This window comes from Ambystoma mexicanum, chromosome 3p (genome assembly GCF_040938575.1).
Source record: "Ambystoma mexicanum isolate Mex_15411 chromosome 3p, UKY_AmexF1_1, whole genome shotgun sequence".
Classification (NCBI taxonomy): Eukaryota; Metazoa; Chordata; class Amphibia; order Caudata; family Ambystomatidae; genus Ambystoma; species Ambystoma mexicanum.
Genome location: NC_090925.1, coordinates 854,901,265 through 854,916,002, shown reverse-complemented (window position 1 = coordinate 854,916,002; position 14,738 = coordinate 854,901,265). Strand labels below are relative to the sequence as shown.

Below are 14,738 nucleotides of genomic sequence, written 5' to 3'. Positions count from 1 at the left end.
CTCCCCTGCTAACCCAACTGTCTGCTGCGTCGATTGGTTGCTTGGTTACCCACAGAGTCTCACTGGGTACCGGGCTCCTCTTTGACCAGTCTTCCCGCAATGCCTCCGGCCCTGTTACGCACTAGGAGTTGTAACTAACCTCCTCCTTGCACTTACCCAGAGCCATGCTGCCGTGGCTGCACTTACTTAAAGCAATGCCGCCCTGATTGCACTTTCCCCTTCCCTCCGCTTTGCATTCCCCCCTGTTCCCTTCCCCAGCACTTTACGTTATTGCACTTGCATGATCTGAATGACATAAGGCTTAGTAAGATAGTTTGTCTTGTCCTCCCTCCGTACCCTGCCTTGCCTTGTCGTACCTAGAAGCACATGTGTACAGGCGCGTTATAAATGACATATCACTAAAATGATGGACTAACCACTATACACTGCAAAACTAAAATCATGCATGCTAGTGTTAATCGCTTACGAAGTGTCCATTTTGAAGAAGCTAAACATGATATGTTGATCTGTGAAGCATAACGTTGACCGTTTATCATGGCCTCTTGGTGCAAAAAGTTCAGTTCCAAACCTTGGGCACAAGCCAGCAGAAAGGTTTTAAAAATGTTTTACTTGCTAGGTAGTAGTAATTGGGTCTTTTAGCCAGAGAGAGAGATGCATTTTCAAGCAGCTCTGTCTTTCTCGTTGCAATATTTGTATTATAAGACAGAACTTAAAGTTGTGTATTTCTGGTTAAAATAGTGACTTGGGTAAAGGCAGTTAAAAAAAATATATATATATGCGAGAGACTCTCAATTACATTTTATTTATTAAGAACAAACAGGTACTAGCTTCACTCTAGACATGTAAAAAAAACGTTTTCTCCAACCCAATGTCCAGAAAGGCATTTTATGTCTCATGATTGAATAAACATGCCCTAAATATAAGAAACTCATGGACGGATCAAATTATGTTAAAATCATTAATCATCACCTGCATAACCCTACTTCCATCAACTCTTCACAGTGCTGCCATCAGAAGTATGCCACTTTTCGCATTTAGGTCAATCCACTGCTTCGTTATAGCAGTTTCTGCTTTCTTGTATTTGGTTTCTCCCGCTCCCCACTTTCATTTTCAGCCCTAGTCCTCACTGCCACTTTTGCTGGTCATCACTCTTGATGGTCTTTCTCTGCTGCTTCCTCTGCTGACTTGTTCACATCTTCACCCTCACTGTGACCACTGCTGCTTTCAGGTTTTTGCATTCCCATCATTACCCCTTCCTTTTCGTTTTGCTCCTCTTCGCTCCCACTGCAAGGTTGAAGCTGTGATGCTTTTGATGGCCTCCCTCTTCGTAGAGTTTCATTAATTGTGAAAGTTAATCCACCATTTGGGCCTGCAGTTATTGTCTCTACCTCAGGACCACTCTGAATCGTTCTTGCTTTTGGTGGCCTTCCCCTTTTTGGGGGTGCATTAACCATTGTTGGTCTTCCTCTATTTGGAGGAGCAATAGCTTTTGGCTCTTGCAAATTATCTCTGGTCTTGGGTGGACTTGCTTCCAAGAGCACAGTTGCAACCACTTCAGATTGTTTTTCCTCCTCAGCTGATTTTACTTTTGCTGGTCTTCCTGTTCGTTGAATTGTTTTAACCACTTTTGGCGGCCTTCCTTTTCTTGCATTGGTTATCACTTTTGGCCCTTCCTCCTCCACAGCACCACTCTCATTCCTTCTGGGCTTTGGGGACCGACTTGCTACTTGACTTTCAATTTCTTTCTCTTGTACCACAGTGCCAAAACTAGTCCTGGCTTTTGGGGGCCTTCCTCTTTTTGGACTTGCAATCACTTCAGATGATTCATCCTCCTCAGTCCCACCCTCACTTGACTTTATGTTTGGTGTCCATCCTCTTCTTGGATTTGCAATCACTTCAGACTCTTCCTCTACCTCAACCTCAGTCAGTTTTACTTTTGGTGGCCTTCCTCTTCTTGGATTTAGAATCACTTCATAATCTTCCTCCTCTTCAATCTCACCCTCAGTCAGTTTTACTTTTGGTGGCCTTCCTCTTCTTGGATTTAGAATCACTTCATAATCTTCCTCCTCTTCAATCTCACCCTCAGTCAGTTTTACTTTTGGTGGCCTTCCTCTTCTTGGATTTAGAATCACTTCATAATCTTCCTCCTCTTCAATCTCACCCTCAGTCAGTTTTACTTTTGGTGGCCTTCCTCTTCTTGGATTTAGAATCACTTCATATTCTTCCTCCTCTTCAATCTCACCCTCAATCCGTTTTACTTTTGGTGGTCTTCCTCTTCTTTGATTGGATAGCCATTTTGGCTCTTCCTCCACAGCACCACTTTCATTCAGCCTGGGCTTTGGGGAACAATTTGCTACTTGACTTTCTATTTCTTTCTCTTGTACCACAGTGCCAAAACTAGTCCTGGCTTTTGGGGGCCTTCCTCTTTTTGGACTTGCAATCACTTCAGATGATTCAGCCTCCTCAGTCCCACCCTCAGTTGACTTTACCTTTGGTGGCCTTCCTATTCTTGGATTTGTAATGACTTTCAATTCTTCCTCCTCCTCCACAGTCAATTTTACCTTTGGTGGCCTTCCTCTTCCTGGAGTTGCAATCACTTCGGATGATTCATCCTCCTCAGTCCCACCCTCACTTGACTTTACCTTTGGTGGCCTTCCTCTTCTTCGGCTTGCAAGGACTCCAGATTCCTCCTCCTCAATCTCACCCTCAGTGAGTTTTACATTTGGTGGCCTTCCTCTTCTTGGATTTACAATGACTTCAGATTCTTCCTCCTCCTCAGTCTCACCCTCAGTCAATTCTACTTTTGGTGGCCTTCCTCTTCTTGGATTTGTAATGACTTTCAATTCTTCCTCCTCCTCAGTCAATTTTACCTTTGGTGGCCTTCCTCTTCCTGGAGTTGCAATCACTTCAGAGGATTCATCCTTCTCAGTCCCACCCTCACTTGACTTTACTTTTGGTGGTCTTCCTCTTCTTGGACTTGCAATGACACCAGATTCCTGTTCCTCAGTGTTACCCTCAGTCAATTTTACTTTTGGTGGCCTTCCTCTTCTTGGAGTTGCATTCACTTCAGATGATTCATCCTCCTCAGTCCCACCCTCACTTGACTTTACTTTTGGTGGTCTTCCTCTTCTTGGACTTGCAATCACTTTCAATTCTTCCTCCTTCTCAGTCTCACCCTGAGTCAATTTTACTTTTGGTGGTCTTCCTCTTCTTGGACTTGCAATGACAACAGATTCCTGTTCCTCGGTGTAACCGTCAGTCAATTTTACTTTTGGTGGCCTTCCTCTTCTTGGAGTTGCAATCACTTCAGATGATTCATCCTCGTCAGTGTTACCCTCAGTCAATTTTACTTTTGGTGGTCTTCCTCTTCTTGGACCTGCAATGACACCAGATTCCTGTTCCTCAGTGTTACCCTCAGTCAATTTTACTTTTGGTGGCCTTCCTCTTCTTGGAGTTGCATTCACTTCAGATGATTCATCCTCCTCAGTCCCACCCTCACTTGACTTTACTTTTGGTGGCCTTCCTCTTCTTGGACTTGCAATCACTTCAGATGATTCATCCTCGTCAGTCCCACCCCCAGTCAATTTTACTTTTGGTGGCCTTCCTCTTCTTGGACTTGCAATCACTTTCAATTCTTCCTCCTTCTCAGTCTCACCCTGAGTCAATTTTACTTTTGGTGGTCTTCCTCTTCTTGGACTTGCAATGACAACAGATTCCTGTTCCTCAGTGTAACCGTCAGTCAATTTTACTTTTGGTGGCCTTCCTCTTCTTGGACTTGCAATCACTTTCAATTCTTCCTCCTCCTCAGTGTTACCCTCAGTCAATTTTACTTTTGGTGGTCTTCCTCTTCTTGGACTTGCAATGACTCTAGATTCCTGTTCCTCAGTCAATTTTACTTTTGGTGGCCTTCCTCTTCTTGGACTTGCAATCACTTCAGATGATTCATCCTCGTCAGTCCCACCCCCAGTCAATTTTACTTTTGGCGGCCTTCCCCTTCTTGGACTTGCAATCACTTCACCTTCTTCCTCCTCTGTTGATTTTACTTCTTGTGGCCTTCCAATCGGTCTTGCAGGAGTTGGGGACTGCTCCTCCTCACTGCAATAGTTAGGCTTTCTTCCTACAATAAGCCTTCCTCGCTGACTCATTTGTTTTTCTGGTTCCTCTTCATCAGTGCTGTCCTTAGTTAGAATGACCTTTCGAGGCCTTCCAACTGGTCTTGCAGTCTTTGCTTGCTCTTCATTTGCAGATTCTTCTGTGCTTTCCTTTAAATTCTTAGCCTCTCTCGCTTTTCGGGGCCTAACTCTACGACTTGCTGCTTTCTCTGCCATTTCCTCCTCAGAGCCACTTGTGACACAAGCAGCTTTTGGCGGCCTTCCTCTTGGTCGTTTGAGCTTTGGTGGCTCTTCCTTCTCTGTTCCATTCTTTGCCTCCCCAGCACCACCGTCAACAAGTCTTGCTTTTGGTGGCCTTCCTTTTGGACTCGCAGTGCCACTGACAGACTGTCTTTTCGCAGGCCGTCCTCTTGGACATGTCTGTGTTGTTGGCTCTTCCCCCTCCCTGTTGACTAGTTTTGCCTTTGGTGGCCTTCCTCGTTTTGGACCAGTGAGAAATGTTGTCTCTATCTCTACATTGCAATCCAACACTGCACCTTTTACTGGCTCCATCACTTTATCAGATTGTTCATCCTCTTCTACATGTCCATCTCCACAGTTATGTTCTTCAGAGAGTCCTGAAACCTTTCCCGTTGGCACTTGCACCTCACTCCCATATACGGCTTCAGTCTCTTTCAAAATGTTTGCCTTATTTGAGTCTTTCTCCAGTTCAGATTCACTCTCTCCCTCTGCAGCGCCATCCTTCTTGGACCTATTTATAACATTTGTGTCGTCTGTGGGAATGCAATCCTTGCCTACAATTTCTGACTGTTTTCTTGTGCTGAACTGTTCAACAGGCAGCTTCATATTCACATGAACTATGCCAGAATCTTCGGTATGGGAACCCTTAACTATGCAAAACAAAACAAAAAGATGTTGGAGAAAACAAGTAAATATGTTTGACCATTTCATACATGACATTCAAAAATTAAGCTTTGAACAGTGACCATTTAAAGGGAAGCTTACTGCTTCAAAAATTTGCTATATACACCAGCAGGTATTTATTTCTGAGTTTCACAGTGCAACATTTCAGATTTTTTATTCTCAACATACTGACAGCAAAACCACTGTTGAGATTTTCTTCAGCCTCATAAGCATGTTCACTTCCTTAGTTAAATGTCTATTATTTCCGCCAGAAGTTGACTGTAATGTTACCCACCTGATCACTGTCAAAAATAGCTAATTCATGGCAGTATAGTGATAAAAGTATGCCAAAATGGGTGCAAACAATTGTTTTGTGTAAAGGAAATAACATTATCTTCTCATTTACAACATTCCCATCTTTTGAGATTTTTGAAAGCTGCCACCTTACAAGAATATCCTGCTTCTTCAATGGTATATCATTTTTCTACTGAGGGGTCAATTTCAATTTATTGTGTGGTTTGTATAGAATAAGTGAAAATGTTAGGAAAACAAGAGTGGAACCTATCAAGCTACATTTCTAAAAACAAAACCAATTTCCACATTTAGGATAGGAGAGGAATAAAGTCACATTTTTCAGTTCAGGGGGTGGGGGATGAGGGGGGGGGAGTCAGGAGGCTCTGGGTTCTGGGGAATAAGTGATGTGGTCCCCCAAAGGTGGTGAATGGGGAACCACATGGACCCTCTCCATTCCCTGGTCGGCTAGCTGACCCAGCACCATGGCCCGAGACTGTTCGGATGAAGGCAGATATACCACCGCCCATCTGGTGGTCAGCAAGTCAGAAGCGTGTGCTGACAAGGAGGAAAGGAACTTTTCATGAACGGATTACGAGCCTGTCTACATGACGGTACACTTGTGCAGCAGAGCTAAAAGTCAGAAAAAACTGTTGGGGAGCGTACTCTTGAGCAGTCAATCAAAAACATGGCGTGTCGCTGAGAGGATTGAATGCGCACTCAGCAAGGAGTCATTTCTAGGTCATGCTAGTAATGTAAAAACAAGATAGTGCCCCAGCCCTTTGAAAGCTCCAGTGGAAGTGAAAATGGGGAACACCTTTGCAAGGCACAACACATGGGGGTTGGGGCATGAGGAACGGAACAGGCAGAAAACTGATCACCAGCACCCAACCTGACACCGCCACAGGTCACCCAATTTTACTCATTAGAGAACCCTTTACCATCACCCACAAAGTATTAAAAAAAGCTCACATTAGCCAGCTTTGAGGGAGTTGGTACAGTGTTGCAAGGCGTAAAGTCGTGCAGAGCGAGATGGGAGAAGCATGATGCGAGGCAGAGATTTGAGTTGAAGGAGGGAAAGAATTATGAAGAGAACAAAAAAGGTACCACCTACCAGAGAGGTTAAAGTTGGACATGGGAACATTCTGGAAAGAGGAGAAGATCCTAGTAAAGATTAGGTAAGACTGACATGGAAGAGACAGCAAGAGTTATCTCAAAAGGAGGAGAATGCGTAAAAGACAGGAATAAGGCCAAAGCAAATTAGGAGAAGGAGGGTAAAAGGAGGAATGTTCAAATAGAGGTTGGAGTACAGGAAAAGCAAAGCAAGGCAAAAGAGAGACTGGGCAGATAAGAATTTAGTGAGAAGAATAAATGAGGGCAAGGAGGCAAGAAAGCGAAGGGCAGAGTTTTGAGAATATCTTTCAGTCTTGAGTCCAGCAGGTGAAGACCCTACCTTGCAAATTGCAGCAATCCTTAGGCTAAACTGTGGCATAGGGTATCGGAGAAGGGAGAGAAGTAAGCCTTGCTGGGGGGCTATATACCTAGACCCTAGGTGAATCCCAGAGCTCTGTGGTGGGTTCTAGAGAAAAGACCAGGACCTTGTGGTGGGCACCAGCTCTTGCATACACCACATCGCAACAATGACTGCAGCCAGATAATCATCAAGGACACATTAAAAAACAGATTGAATGGCTGAATCCTATGGCAGCAGGGCCCTGTAATGAATGGAACTGTCAGGAATCATGGGTACCTGAATTACGCAGGGCAATATACAGCAAAAACAGTTGCAGACTAGGAAATCTTGACTTGGGACCATGGTCCTAGTTTAGACTAGATTCTTTGCAGCTCTTACTTGATTTTTTTTTCTTGAAATGCTGCAGTTTTATTGAGACATATCCCCGTTTTGTTACATTCACTAGTGTTATAACTTGTAGGCCCAACAAATAAGTCATAGTTGCTCACAACTTAGGTTGACCCAAGTCTTTGTTGATCTCATGACATGGCAAATTGTGTTAGATTGGGATCACGGAACTGGAGGCAAAAAGGTTCCACATATTACTTGAGATCCTCTTGCAGAGACTTGCAAATTGTATCAGGTAGCCCATATTTGTGTATAAAATGTGGCCTCAGAGACCCTCATGGTAAGTCAAGTCTGGCTCTTGTTCTGTTAGCCATGGCCACAGTCCATTTTCTCTCCCTTTCCCAGATAAAGAAAAAAAAAAAAAGACAGTCATTACAGCTGGCCTCTCCTTATGACCCTTATAAGTTGAAGACAATTTATAGGTCTTAGGCAAACTCACGTGTTCTGGTACAAATGCATCATATTTGCACACAACCTTCTTAGGTCTGTTCTTCAGTCGATCCTTCGCTGTGAGACAGAGGAATCAGGTGAGCGTAACAGTTGTTAAGGGAATCTACATGTTTTCGAATTTTGAAAATGATTGTATCTTCAGTTCTGAAGTTATTTGATTTCACTAATGATTGATTTGTCTTAAGTGGACTTTCAGAAACTGATTTGTATTGTAGTCTTAGGAAGTAGTGTTTATTAATGTTATTACTTCGATGTCTTCAAAAATTGAATTGTTTCAAGTTAATTTTTAACCTAACTTGTTAAGTAATTGACATCAGGTGGCAAGACATCCGCATTTGAAAACATTTAGTACAGTCACTTCCAAAATAATTCAGACAGGATCTATGTGATTCCATCAAATCCATGTCTTTGAATTCGATTCCATAGGAAAACAAATATTTTAAGAAATGTTGCTGCAAATGTGTGCATGCGGAGACCCCCCCATCCCCCAAATCCCTGCTGGCCCCTGTATCCCCCCTGCCCACCATGTTTATTACTACCCTAACGCACCCCCCCACATATATTTGCAGTGAAATTTGTTGTAAAAAAATTCAATGGAATCGAATTTGATAAAATCTCCTACAATGGAATCTACTTATACCTTCAGATATGTAGATCAAGGTTATGACTGCTACATTATCAAATATATAAGTCAGCAGTAAGTTCCAGGACTAGAGGTATTCTCAATTGAATTCTTTAAATGTTTCAGGACATTTCACTTGTGTATTATCTTTTCTACAATTGGAAGTAAAAACATTTACTGTTTTTGTATGAAAATGATGTCCTTTTCTCATTTAGGAATTACTCTTCGAAATATAGTTATTAAAATTTGAATTGTGCAGGAAATATTAGAAAGTTAACTAAATCATTTATACTCTTGCCTAGAACGAAGGCACATTTTCCTCATAGTTAAACCCCATCTTGCAGCCTACACACCACCCCCCTCGACATGTTTTTGCAATTAGTAATCTCTACACTCATTTTTTTGGTTTGAGTCTAGTGTGATAACAAAAAAACGATAGATAGGTCAACTACCCCCTCTTTTAGTCCCTAAATTGCAATAGGTCAGGGTCAACCACAATCTAGAAAAATCACAAATTGTTTAGGCTACCATTCACTTGTTAAGAACTTACAATTTCATTTATGTTAATCCATCTTATACAAAATTAAAAACCTGACAGAAAGATCTGTACCTTTTAACATACTAACAAAAAGTACTAAACCTGTGCACAAGCACTTACACTCTCAACGGTGTCAGTGCACCAAAACATTGGCCAACAGGTGCCACAGGAAAAGAAGAAAAAAATCAAACCGCAGTTAAAACAGAAAAAGGGTATACAATCAAAGATGCTATTCATCTATGATGTTGTGTACTAATAAGTTTCGCCTTCAAATTGACGATATTTACCTTCACAAATTAATTCAACATTAATTCAACTGTTAATGTTGGTAGAGGCAGCGGTTTCTTCCTTGATGGTTTAACACAGCCTCTCTATGTCACTGTATCAAGTTCTTTGGCGGTGTACCTGATGTTACTATTTGAAAAGAGACAGAGAGTTTGGACATATACGCAAAGGCGTTGAAGAACGGTGGGTGCGACTGTGAGCCTTTTTGAACAGTCAGACAGAATAGAAGCACAGCGTTCAACACGGATTGCGGCGCGATAATACTACCTCAACATTTTTTGTTTTTGGATTATCAAACCAAAGGAACGATGAATGACTACATCAGTCAAAACAAGCACCTTGAAAGCAGCCAGATGGCGCAGAGTTTTTCTTGAATGTCCCGAAGAAATCGAAGTATGACACAGAGTGTCTGGTAAACAACTGTGAATTTGGGAAGTATCTACTATACACAAAATAATTCCTCTGTCCTGAAGACAGCCTTTACCAACTAGACTAACAGCACCGCGAGGGTGTATTGTTAGAGTTATGATGGCCGAAACATATGTCGACTAGAATTGAGTGAACTGCTACCAGCTTGTGTTTCCTCTCTTTTTGAACCTACTTGACCTCATCAGGTACACAAACATCAATGATGAATAGCATCTTTGATTGTATTCCCTTTTTCTGTTTTAACTGCGGTTTGATATGTTTTTTTTCTTCTTTTCCTGTGGCACCTGTTGGCCAATGTTTTGGTGCACTGACACCGTGGAGAGTGTAAGTGCTTGTGCACAGGTTTAGTACTTTTTGTTAGTATGTTAAAACGTACAGATCTGTCAGGTTTTTAATTTTGTATAAGATGGATTAAAATAGTTAGTTCTTAACAAGTGAGTGGTGGCCTAAACAATTTGTGATTTTTCTAGATTGTGGTTGACCTGACCTGTTGCAATTTAGGGATTAAAAGAAGGGATAGTTGATCTATCTATTATGTTTTTGCTATATAAGTCTCCCATTTGATAGTGTCACCCCCCCTCCTCGATATCAAAAAATTCGAGAGTACCCAATTATAAGCATAGTGTGATAACAGACATATCAACTTGCTATACCATTTGACTATGCACAATCTTCTCCCATCTCCATCCCCCGGACAGATCTACTGATGTGAAATCCACACAGTGTAGATAGCTGGGGCATGACCGAAGACGACCTAGGGAGCAGCAAGTATCTGTTGCTAAGCAACTCTGCAAGCCCTCAGCTCTATGCCACAAGCTTAGTTGTACCATAACATGATAATTGCCCTTATGGTTATGACCTCATCCATAATGATGTCATTAACTCAAAGCAATGGGTTTAAAATGGCTTTAACAGACTGTAGAATGAGCATAAGGGGCAGAACAATGCATTAGAATGAACATGGCCCACCTTGAATTAGCAAAGTTCTGTAATCACAATGTACATCATAACATGGGCGATCTGGAAAATAAACAGCCTAGCTCTTAGCAATGGAAGCTGGTCTCTGGCAGTGCAAAGCGCGAACATGTTAAATTCTGAAACCGCTGCAGGAACGTAGCTGAAAAGGTTAAGGTACCAGTCTTCAACCTTTAAGAATTCCATGTTCACTTGCTAGATAAAAGAGGGATGTGGCATACAAGCTGCTTCCTGAAAGGCTACAGTATGCCTGTTCAGCTTTAACAGATTTTTCTCATTCCGCAGCCATTGGGTTTCAACAGTATAAGTGAAGACATTTCTAACTGCCCTTTTTAGCTACAGAGAGTAAAAGGTGCAGTAACAGAAATCCAATGTATGGGAAGCCTCCGAAAGCACTCAGCGGAAGAGCTAAAATTCAAAACTTCCCTGTGTAACAGGCTTTCCTTGATCACATAAAGGCGACATGCACATTTAAAGTTACAAAGATCGCAGGGTGCAACATGTGACCTAATGACATCTAGGAACAGGCATTAAGCTGTTCCAACTTACAGGGCAACATATTTGTTAGCAAATTAAATGTATAAAAGCCAGGTCAAGAGACAATCAATCTCAGCAGTTTCATTCGGCAGGCACAAGCAGCTTGGAGGGCTGGAGAGAGGAAGAGAGATGGCTGTAGAATCGAACTCTTAGGAGAAGAAATAATTTATCATGCAGATGTTTGTTTTTGTTTTCAACACGAGTGCAATGGCTCGTGCGGAGGCTGTGGTCAGACTGGCCGTGGAGTACAAAGGGAAACATTTGTTTTCCATGCATTTCAAACTAGAATTACTTTTTCACTGTTATTATTTAACATGCTCATTGCTTATATGCTAGTTTTACTGTTAGTTGATGGCTTATTGTGTTACCTTCTGGGGGGCCTGTTTGTGGGAACAGGTGAAGCTATCAGCTGCTGCTGCTCCCTGTGAGGAGCAGTTCTCCCTCTCACCTGCTTGCTCTCCTGGCCTTCTAACGCTGCCGAGGGGTGTGTTCCATCCTGATTCACAACCCGTGGATACGGCCCCCGAGACCCTCCCATTTGGCATCAGCCTATTTGATATCATTTCCTAGGCAAAGCACAGGCAATGTTGAGCAACTTTGGGACACTGCTGTCTGCAGCTGTCCGCTGATGGTAACTTCCAGCTGACAGTCTCCTGCTTAATCTTCAGCTTTTTGACATGGCTTTGCCTACTTTTATCCATTCTGGCCTGATGCGGCTTTTTCAAACTTCTTTGGCTTCCCCTAACGCGGCACGCCCAGCCTATTCACTTGCTGGTTTTAATTTATTCATCATCTCAGTGCTTGCCACAATATCGCTCCTTTCATCCATCTGTGCTCCTATAGTCCCTACTGCTGCTCTGACCTCGCCAATTCCTACTCTCTGTACTTACCATGGTTCTGCTCCTCATTTATCTATTCGTAATTATTCTAATCTATCTTAACCCTCTTGTTCCTCTCATTTGTCTCCTGTTAATTTGTCTCTTTGGAATGCTTGTCCACTTAATAATAAATCCCACTCTTAGATATTTTTCTTTGTCTGAATTTGCACTTAAGTATTACTGAGACTTGGATTTTGTCCATTAATACAGTTATTCCTGCCTCTTCGTCCTACTGGCAGAGGGGGTGGAAATGGTATTCGCTTTCGTTCATCGTTTATCTCAACTCCTATTTCTTCGTCTCTTCCGACCTTTCTTTCCTTTGAATATACGGTCAAATTTTTCCAAACCTTTTGAGAGGACTTGGATGCCTTACTATCTGTTATTTTGCCATGTCCACCCCATTTATACTCTTTGGTGACTTTAATTTGCATCTTTCTTCTATTCACTATTCTCTTCCATTTCATGCTATTCTTGATTCTTATCTTTCTGCTCTTCATACCCCTCCCTCACACGTATCTGGGTTCTGTCTGAACCTTAGCTTCACGTCACCACCATCTACTTCCTCTATTTTTGCTCACCCTATTTATTCTTATGACCATCATCTCTTATTTCCTTCTATTCTCCACCTCTATATAAATCATTGTGCTCTGATGTACCCATCTATTCTCGTCAGGAGCTTTGTGCTTTCAACACCTTTTTTCGCCTCATATTGTTTCGCCAGTCTCCCTTCTCATTCCTTTTTCGCGGCTTTATCTGCTGATGTGGCTTCTGCTCTTTCTTCTTCGTGTTCTTCTTCTTCTCTTGACTCTTATCACTCAACTTCTTCTTGGAGGCCACCGTGGCTCACCTCTCATCTGAGTTCTTCGCTGCCTTGAAAGACATTGGCGCAAACCTCTGTCTCTGATCTTTCATCCTTTTCCTCCCATCATGCACTAATATGACCAGGCTCTTTTGGCAGCTAAAAGTTCATGTTACTCTGATCTTCTCTGTGCTCAATCTGCTCACCCCCGGCCTCGACGACGGGTGTGTGACTGCTCCAAATTCAGTCTCTATATCACAACAGTATATGCAACATCAGTTTTCTAGTGTTCATGGTCAGAGGGGCGCCCCTTCCCCAATACCATGGACACACTCCCCTTTGAAAGCAACAGCAAAAGACCCAGTAGTCGTTTCGCATACTTCGGAAGCGCATATGTGTAGCCCAACAGAGTTACCATGGTGGATGGCGTCACCACCTCCAATTGCATCAAAGACTCGTGACCAGAACATTTGTATACTTGGGTAGAGCTATGCTAGGTGTACAAAAGTGGCAGGGTCATATCTGCACCTCAAACATGAGTCTGGTGCTTTGGGGAAGAACCTCTGAACATCCACCGGGTCAGGTAAAACTGATGGAGAAACCCAAATTGTATTAGTTTGAAGTTACTGTTGATTGCCACCTTCTGGGTCTGTCCACAGCAATACCGCCAGGCATTGTCAGAAATAGAAATCCCCAGAACCCTGCCCACTCGCCAACTATCTATTATGCCAGCATATAGCCTGAAGACCATCCTAGACCGAATTCCCGAACTGATGATCTCATGCAATATCGGCACAAGCAGGGAAACCAGTGAACCTGCTTTTCAACTCAATGCGTAATCGAAGTATAGAAATATATCCAGCGCCGAGACCTCACCCTTCGCCTTAAATTCTTCCAGAGACCAGAACTGCCCCTCCGGTAACAAACACAATCAGATCATCGGCATAGAGGGAGATCACGAGTTTGTGCGTGAATAGCTGTACCCCTCTGTCAATGTGTTTGGATCGAACCAGCTCCACTAGGGGCTCTCCAGCAAGCGCAAATAGAAGGGAGGAAAGTGGGCACCCTTGCCGCGTACCCCTCCCCATCATGATAGGGACAGAAATCCTCACATTTACCCGAAAGAGTGCAACAGGTCCTTCGTACAACAGGGATACCAGTTTTATAAATCCCTCACCCAACCCCATGCGCTTCAACAATGAGAATAAAAAGGGCCATTCGATCAAGTTGAATGCCTTGCCAGCATGGATAAGGGCCGCAACTACTGGGAACTGCTGCTCAAGGATCGAGAGAACAACAAAAGTTTGGCACAGCCCGTATTACGTGGAACTCCCAGGTCTAAAGCCTCTAATTCTGAAACCTAGTCTATTCTAGTGCATGCCTATCCCGCAGCTTCTCCCTTGGATCCTATTGCTTCGTCACCTATACCAAACATCTACCCTTCACTGATCTCTCGTCTTACTGACCTCTTAATATTTCTATTCTTACATTCACTTTTCCTTCTTTTAAGCAGACCACAATTCTGTTTTGAAAAACCTTCCTTAGATCAGTCTCTGCCTGTGAATCTTCGCCCAATTTCACTTCTTTTCAAAGATGCTTGAACGCCTTGTTTATTCTCAGGTTTCTATTTTTGTCACTGAAATTCGTATTATTCCTCGTTTCCAGTCAAGTTTCCGCCCTCTTCACTCTACAGTAGAGCACGTTACTTACCCCTGGTAACGTTCTTTTGACTGGATGTTCCTCCCACGTATTCCTAATCTTTTGATAGACTCCCAAAGCAGTAATAGAATTGAAGGCAGGAGTACACATTTTGTAATCAGGGATTGTCATGAACGGAATGAAGGACTGCTTTCCCAAAGCTTCCATCCTGACTTAAGGGAGAATCAAGGCAGTAATGCTTTGTAAAAGTGTGAATTGTAGACCAAGTAGCTGCCTCACAAATGTTTGTTTTAATAGGAACACCTCTAGCCATGCACCTAGTGGAATGGGCTCTCTAGCCTTATGGGGGATCTTTCCCGGCCAGTCTGTAGCCTTCATTAATAGTTAAAATAATCCATC

General features: G+C 42.8%; 1 protein-coding gene across 4 annotated transcripts in view; it reads right to left on the bottom strand.

Moving 5' to 3' along the window:
* Window positions 1-774: 774 nt before the first annotated feature.
* LOC138580996 (enolase-phosphatase E1-like) overlaps window positions 775-14,738 on the bottom strand; it is a 324,354-nt gene continuing 310,390 nt past the window's right edge. For all 4 annotated transcript variants that reach the window (XM_069651991.1, XM_069651990.1, XM_069651992.1 and 1 more), the window contains one exon: window positions 775-5,002. In XM_069651991.1, the coding sequence (XP_069508092.1) occupies window positions 1,146-5,002 (3,857 nt within the window). In that variant the 3' untranslated portion in view covers window positions 775-1,145. The remainder of the gene's footprint in view (window positions 5,003-14,738) is intronic.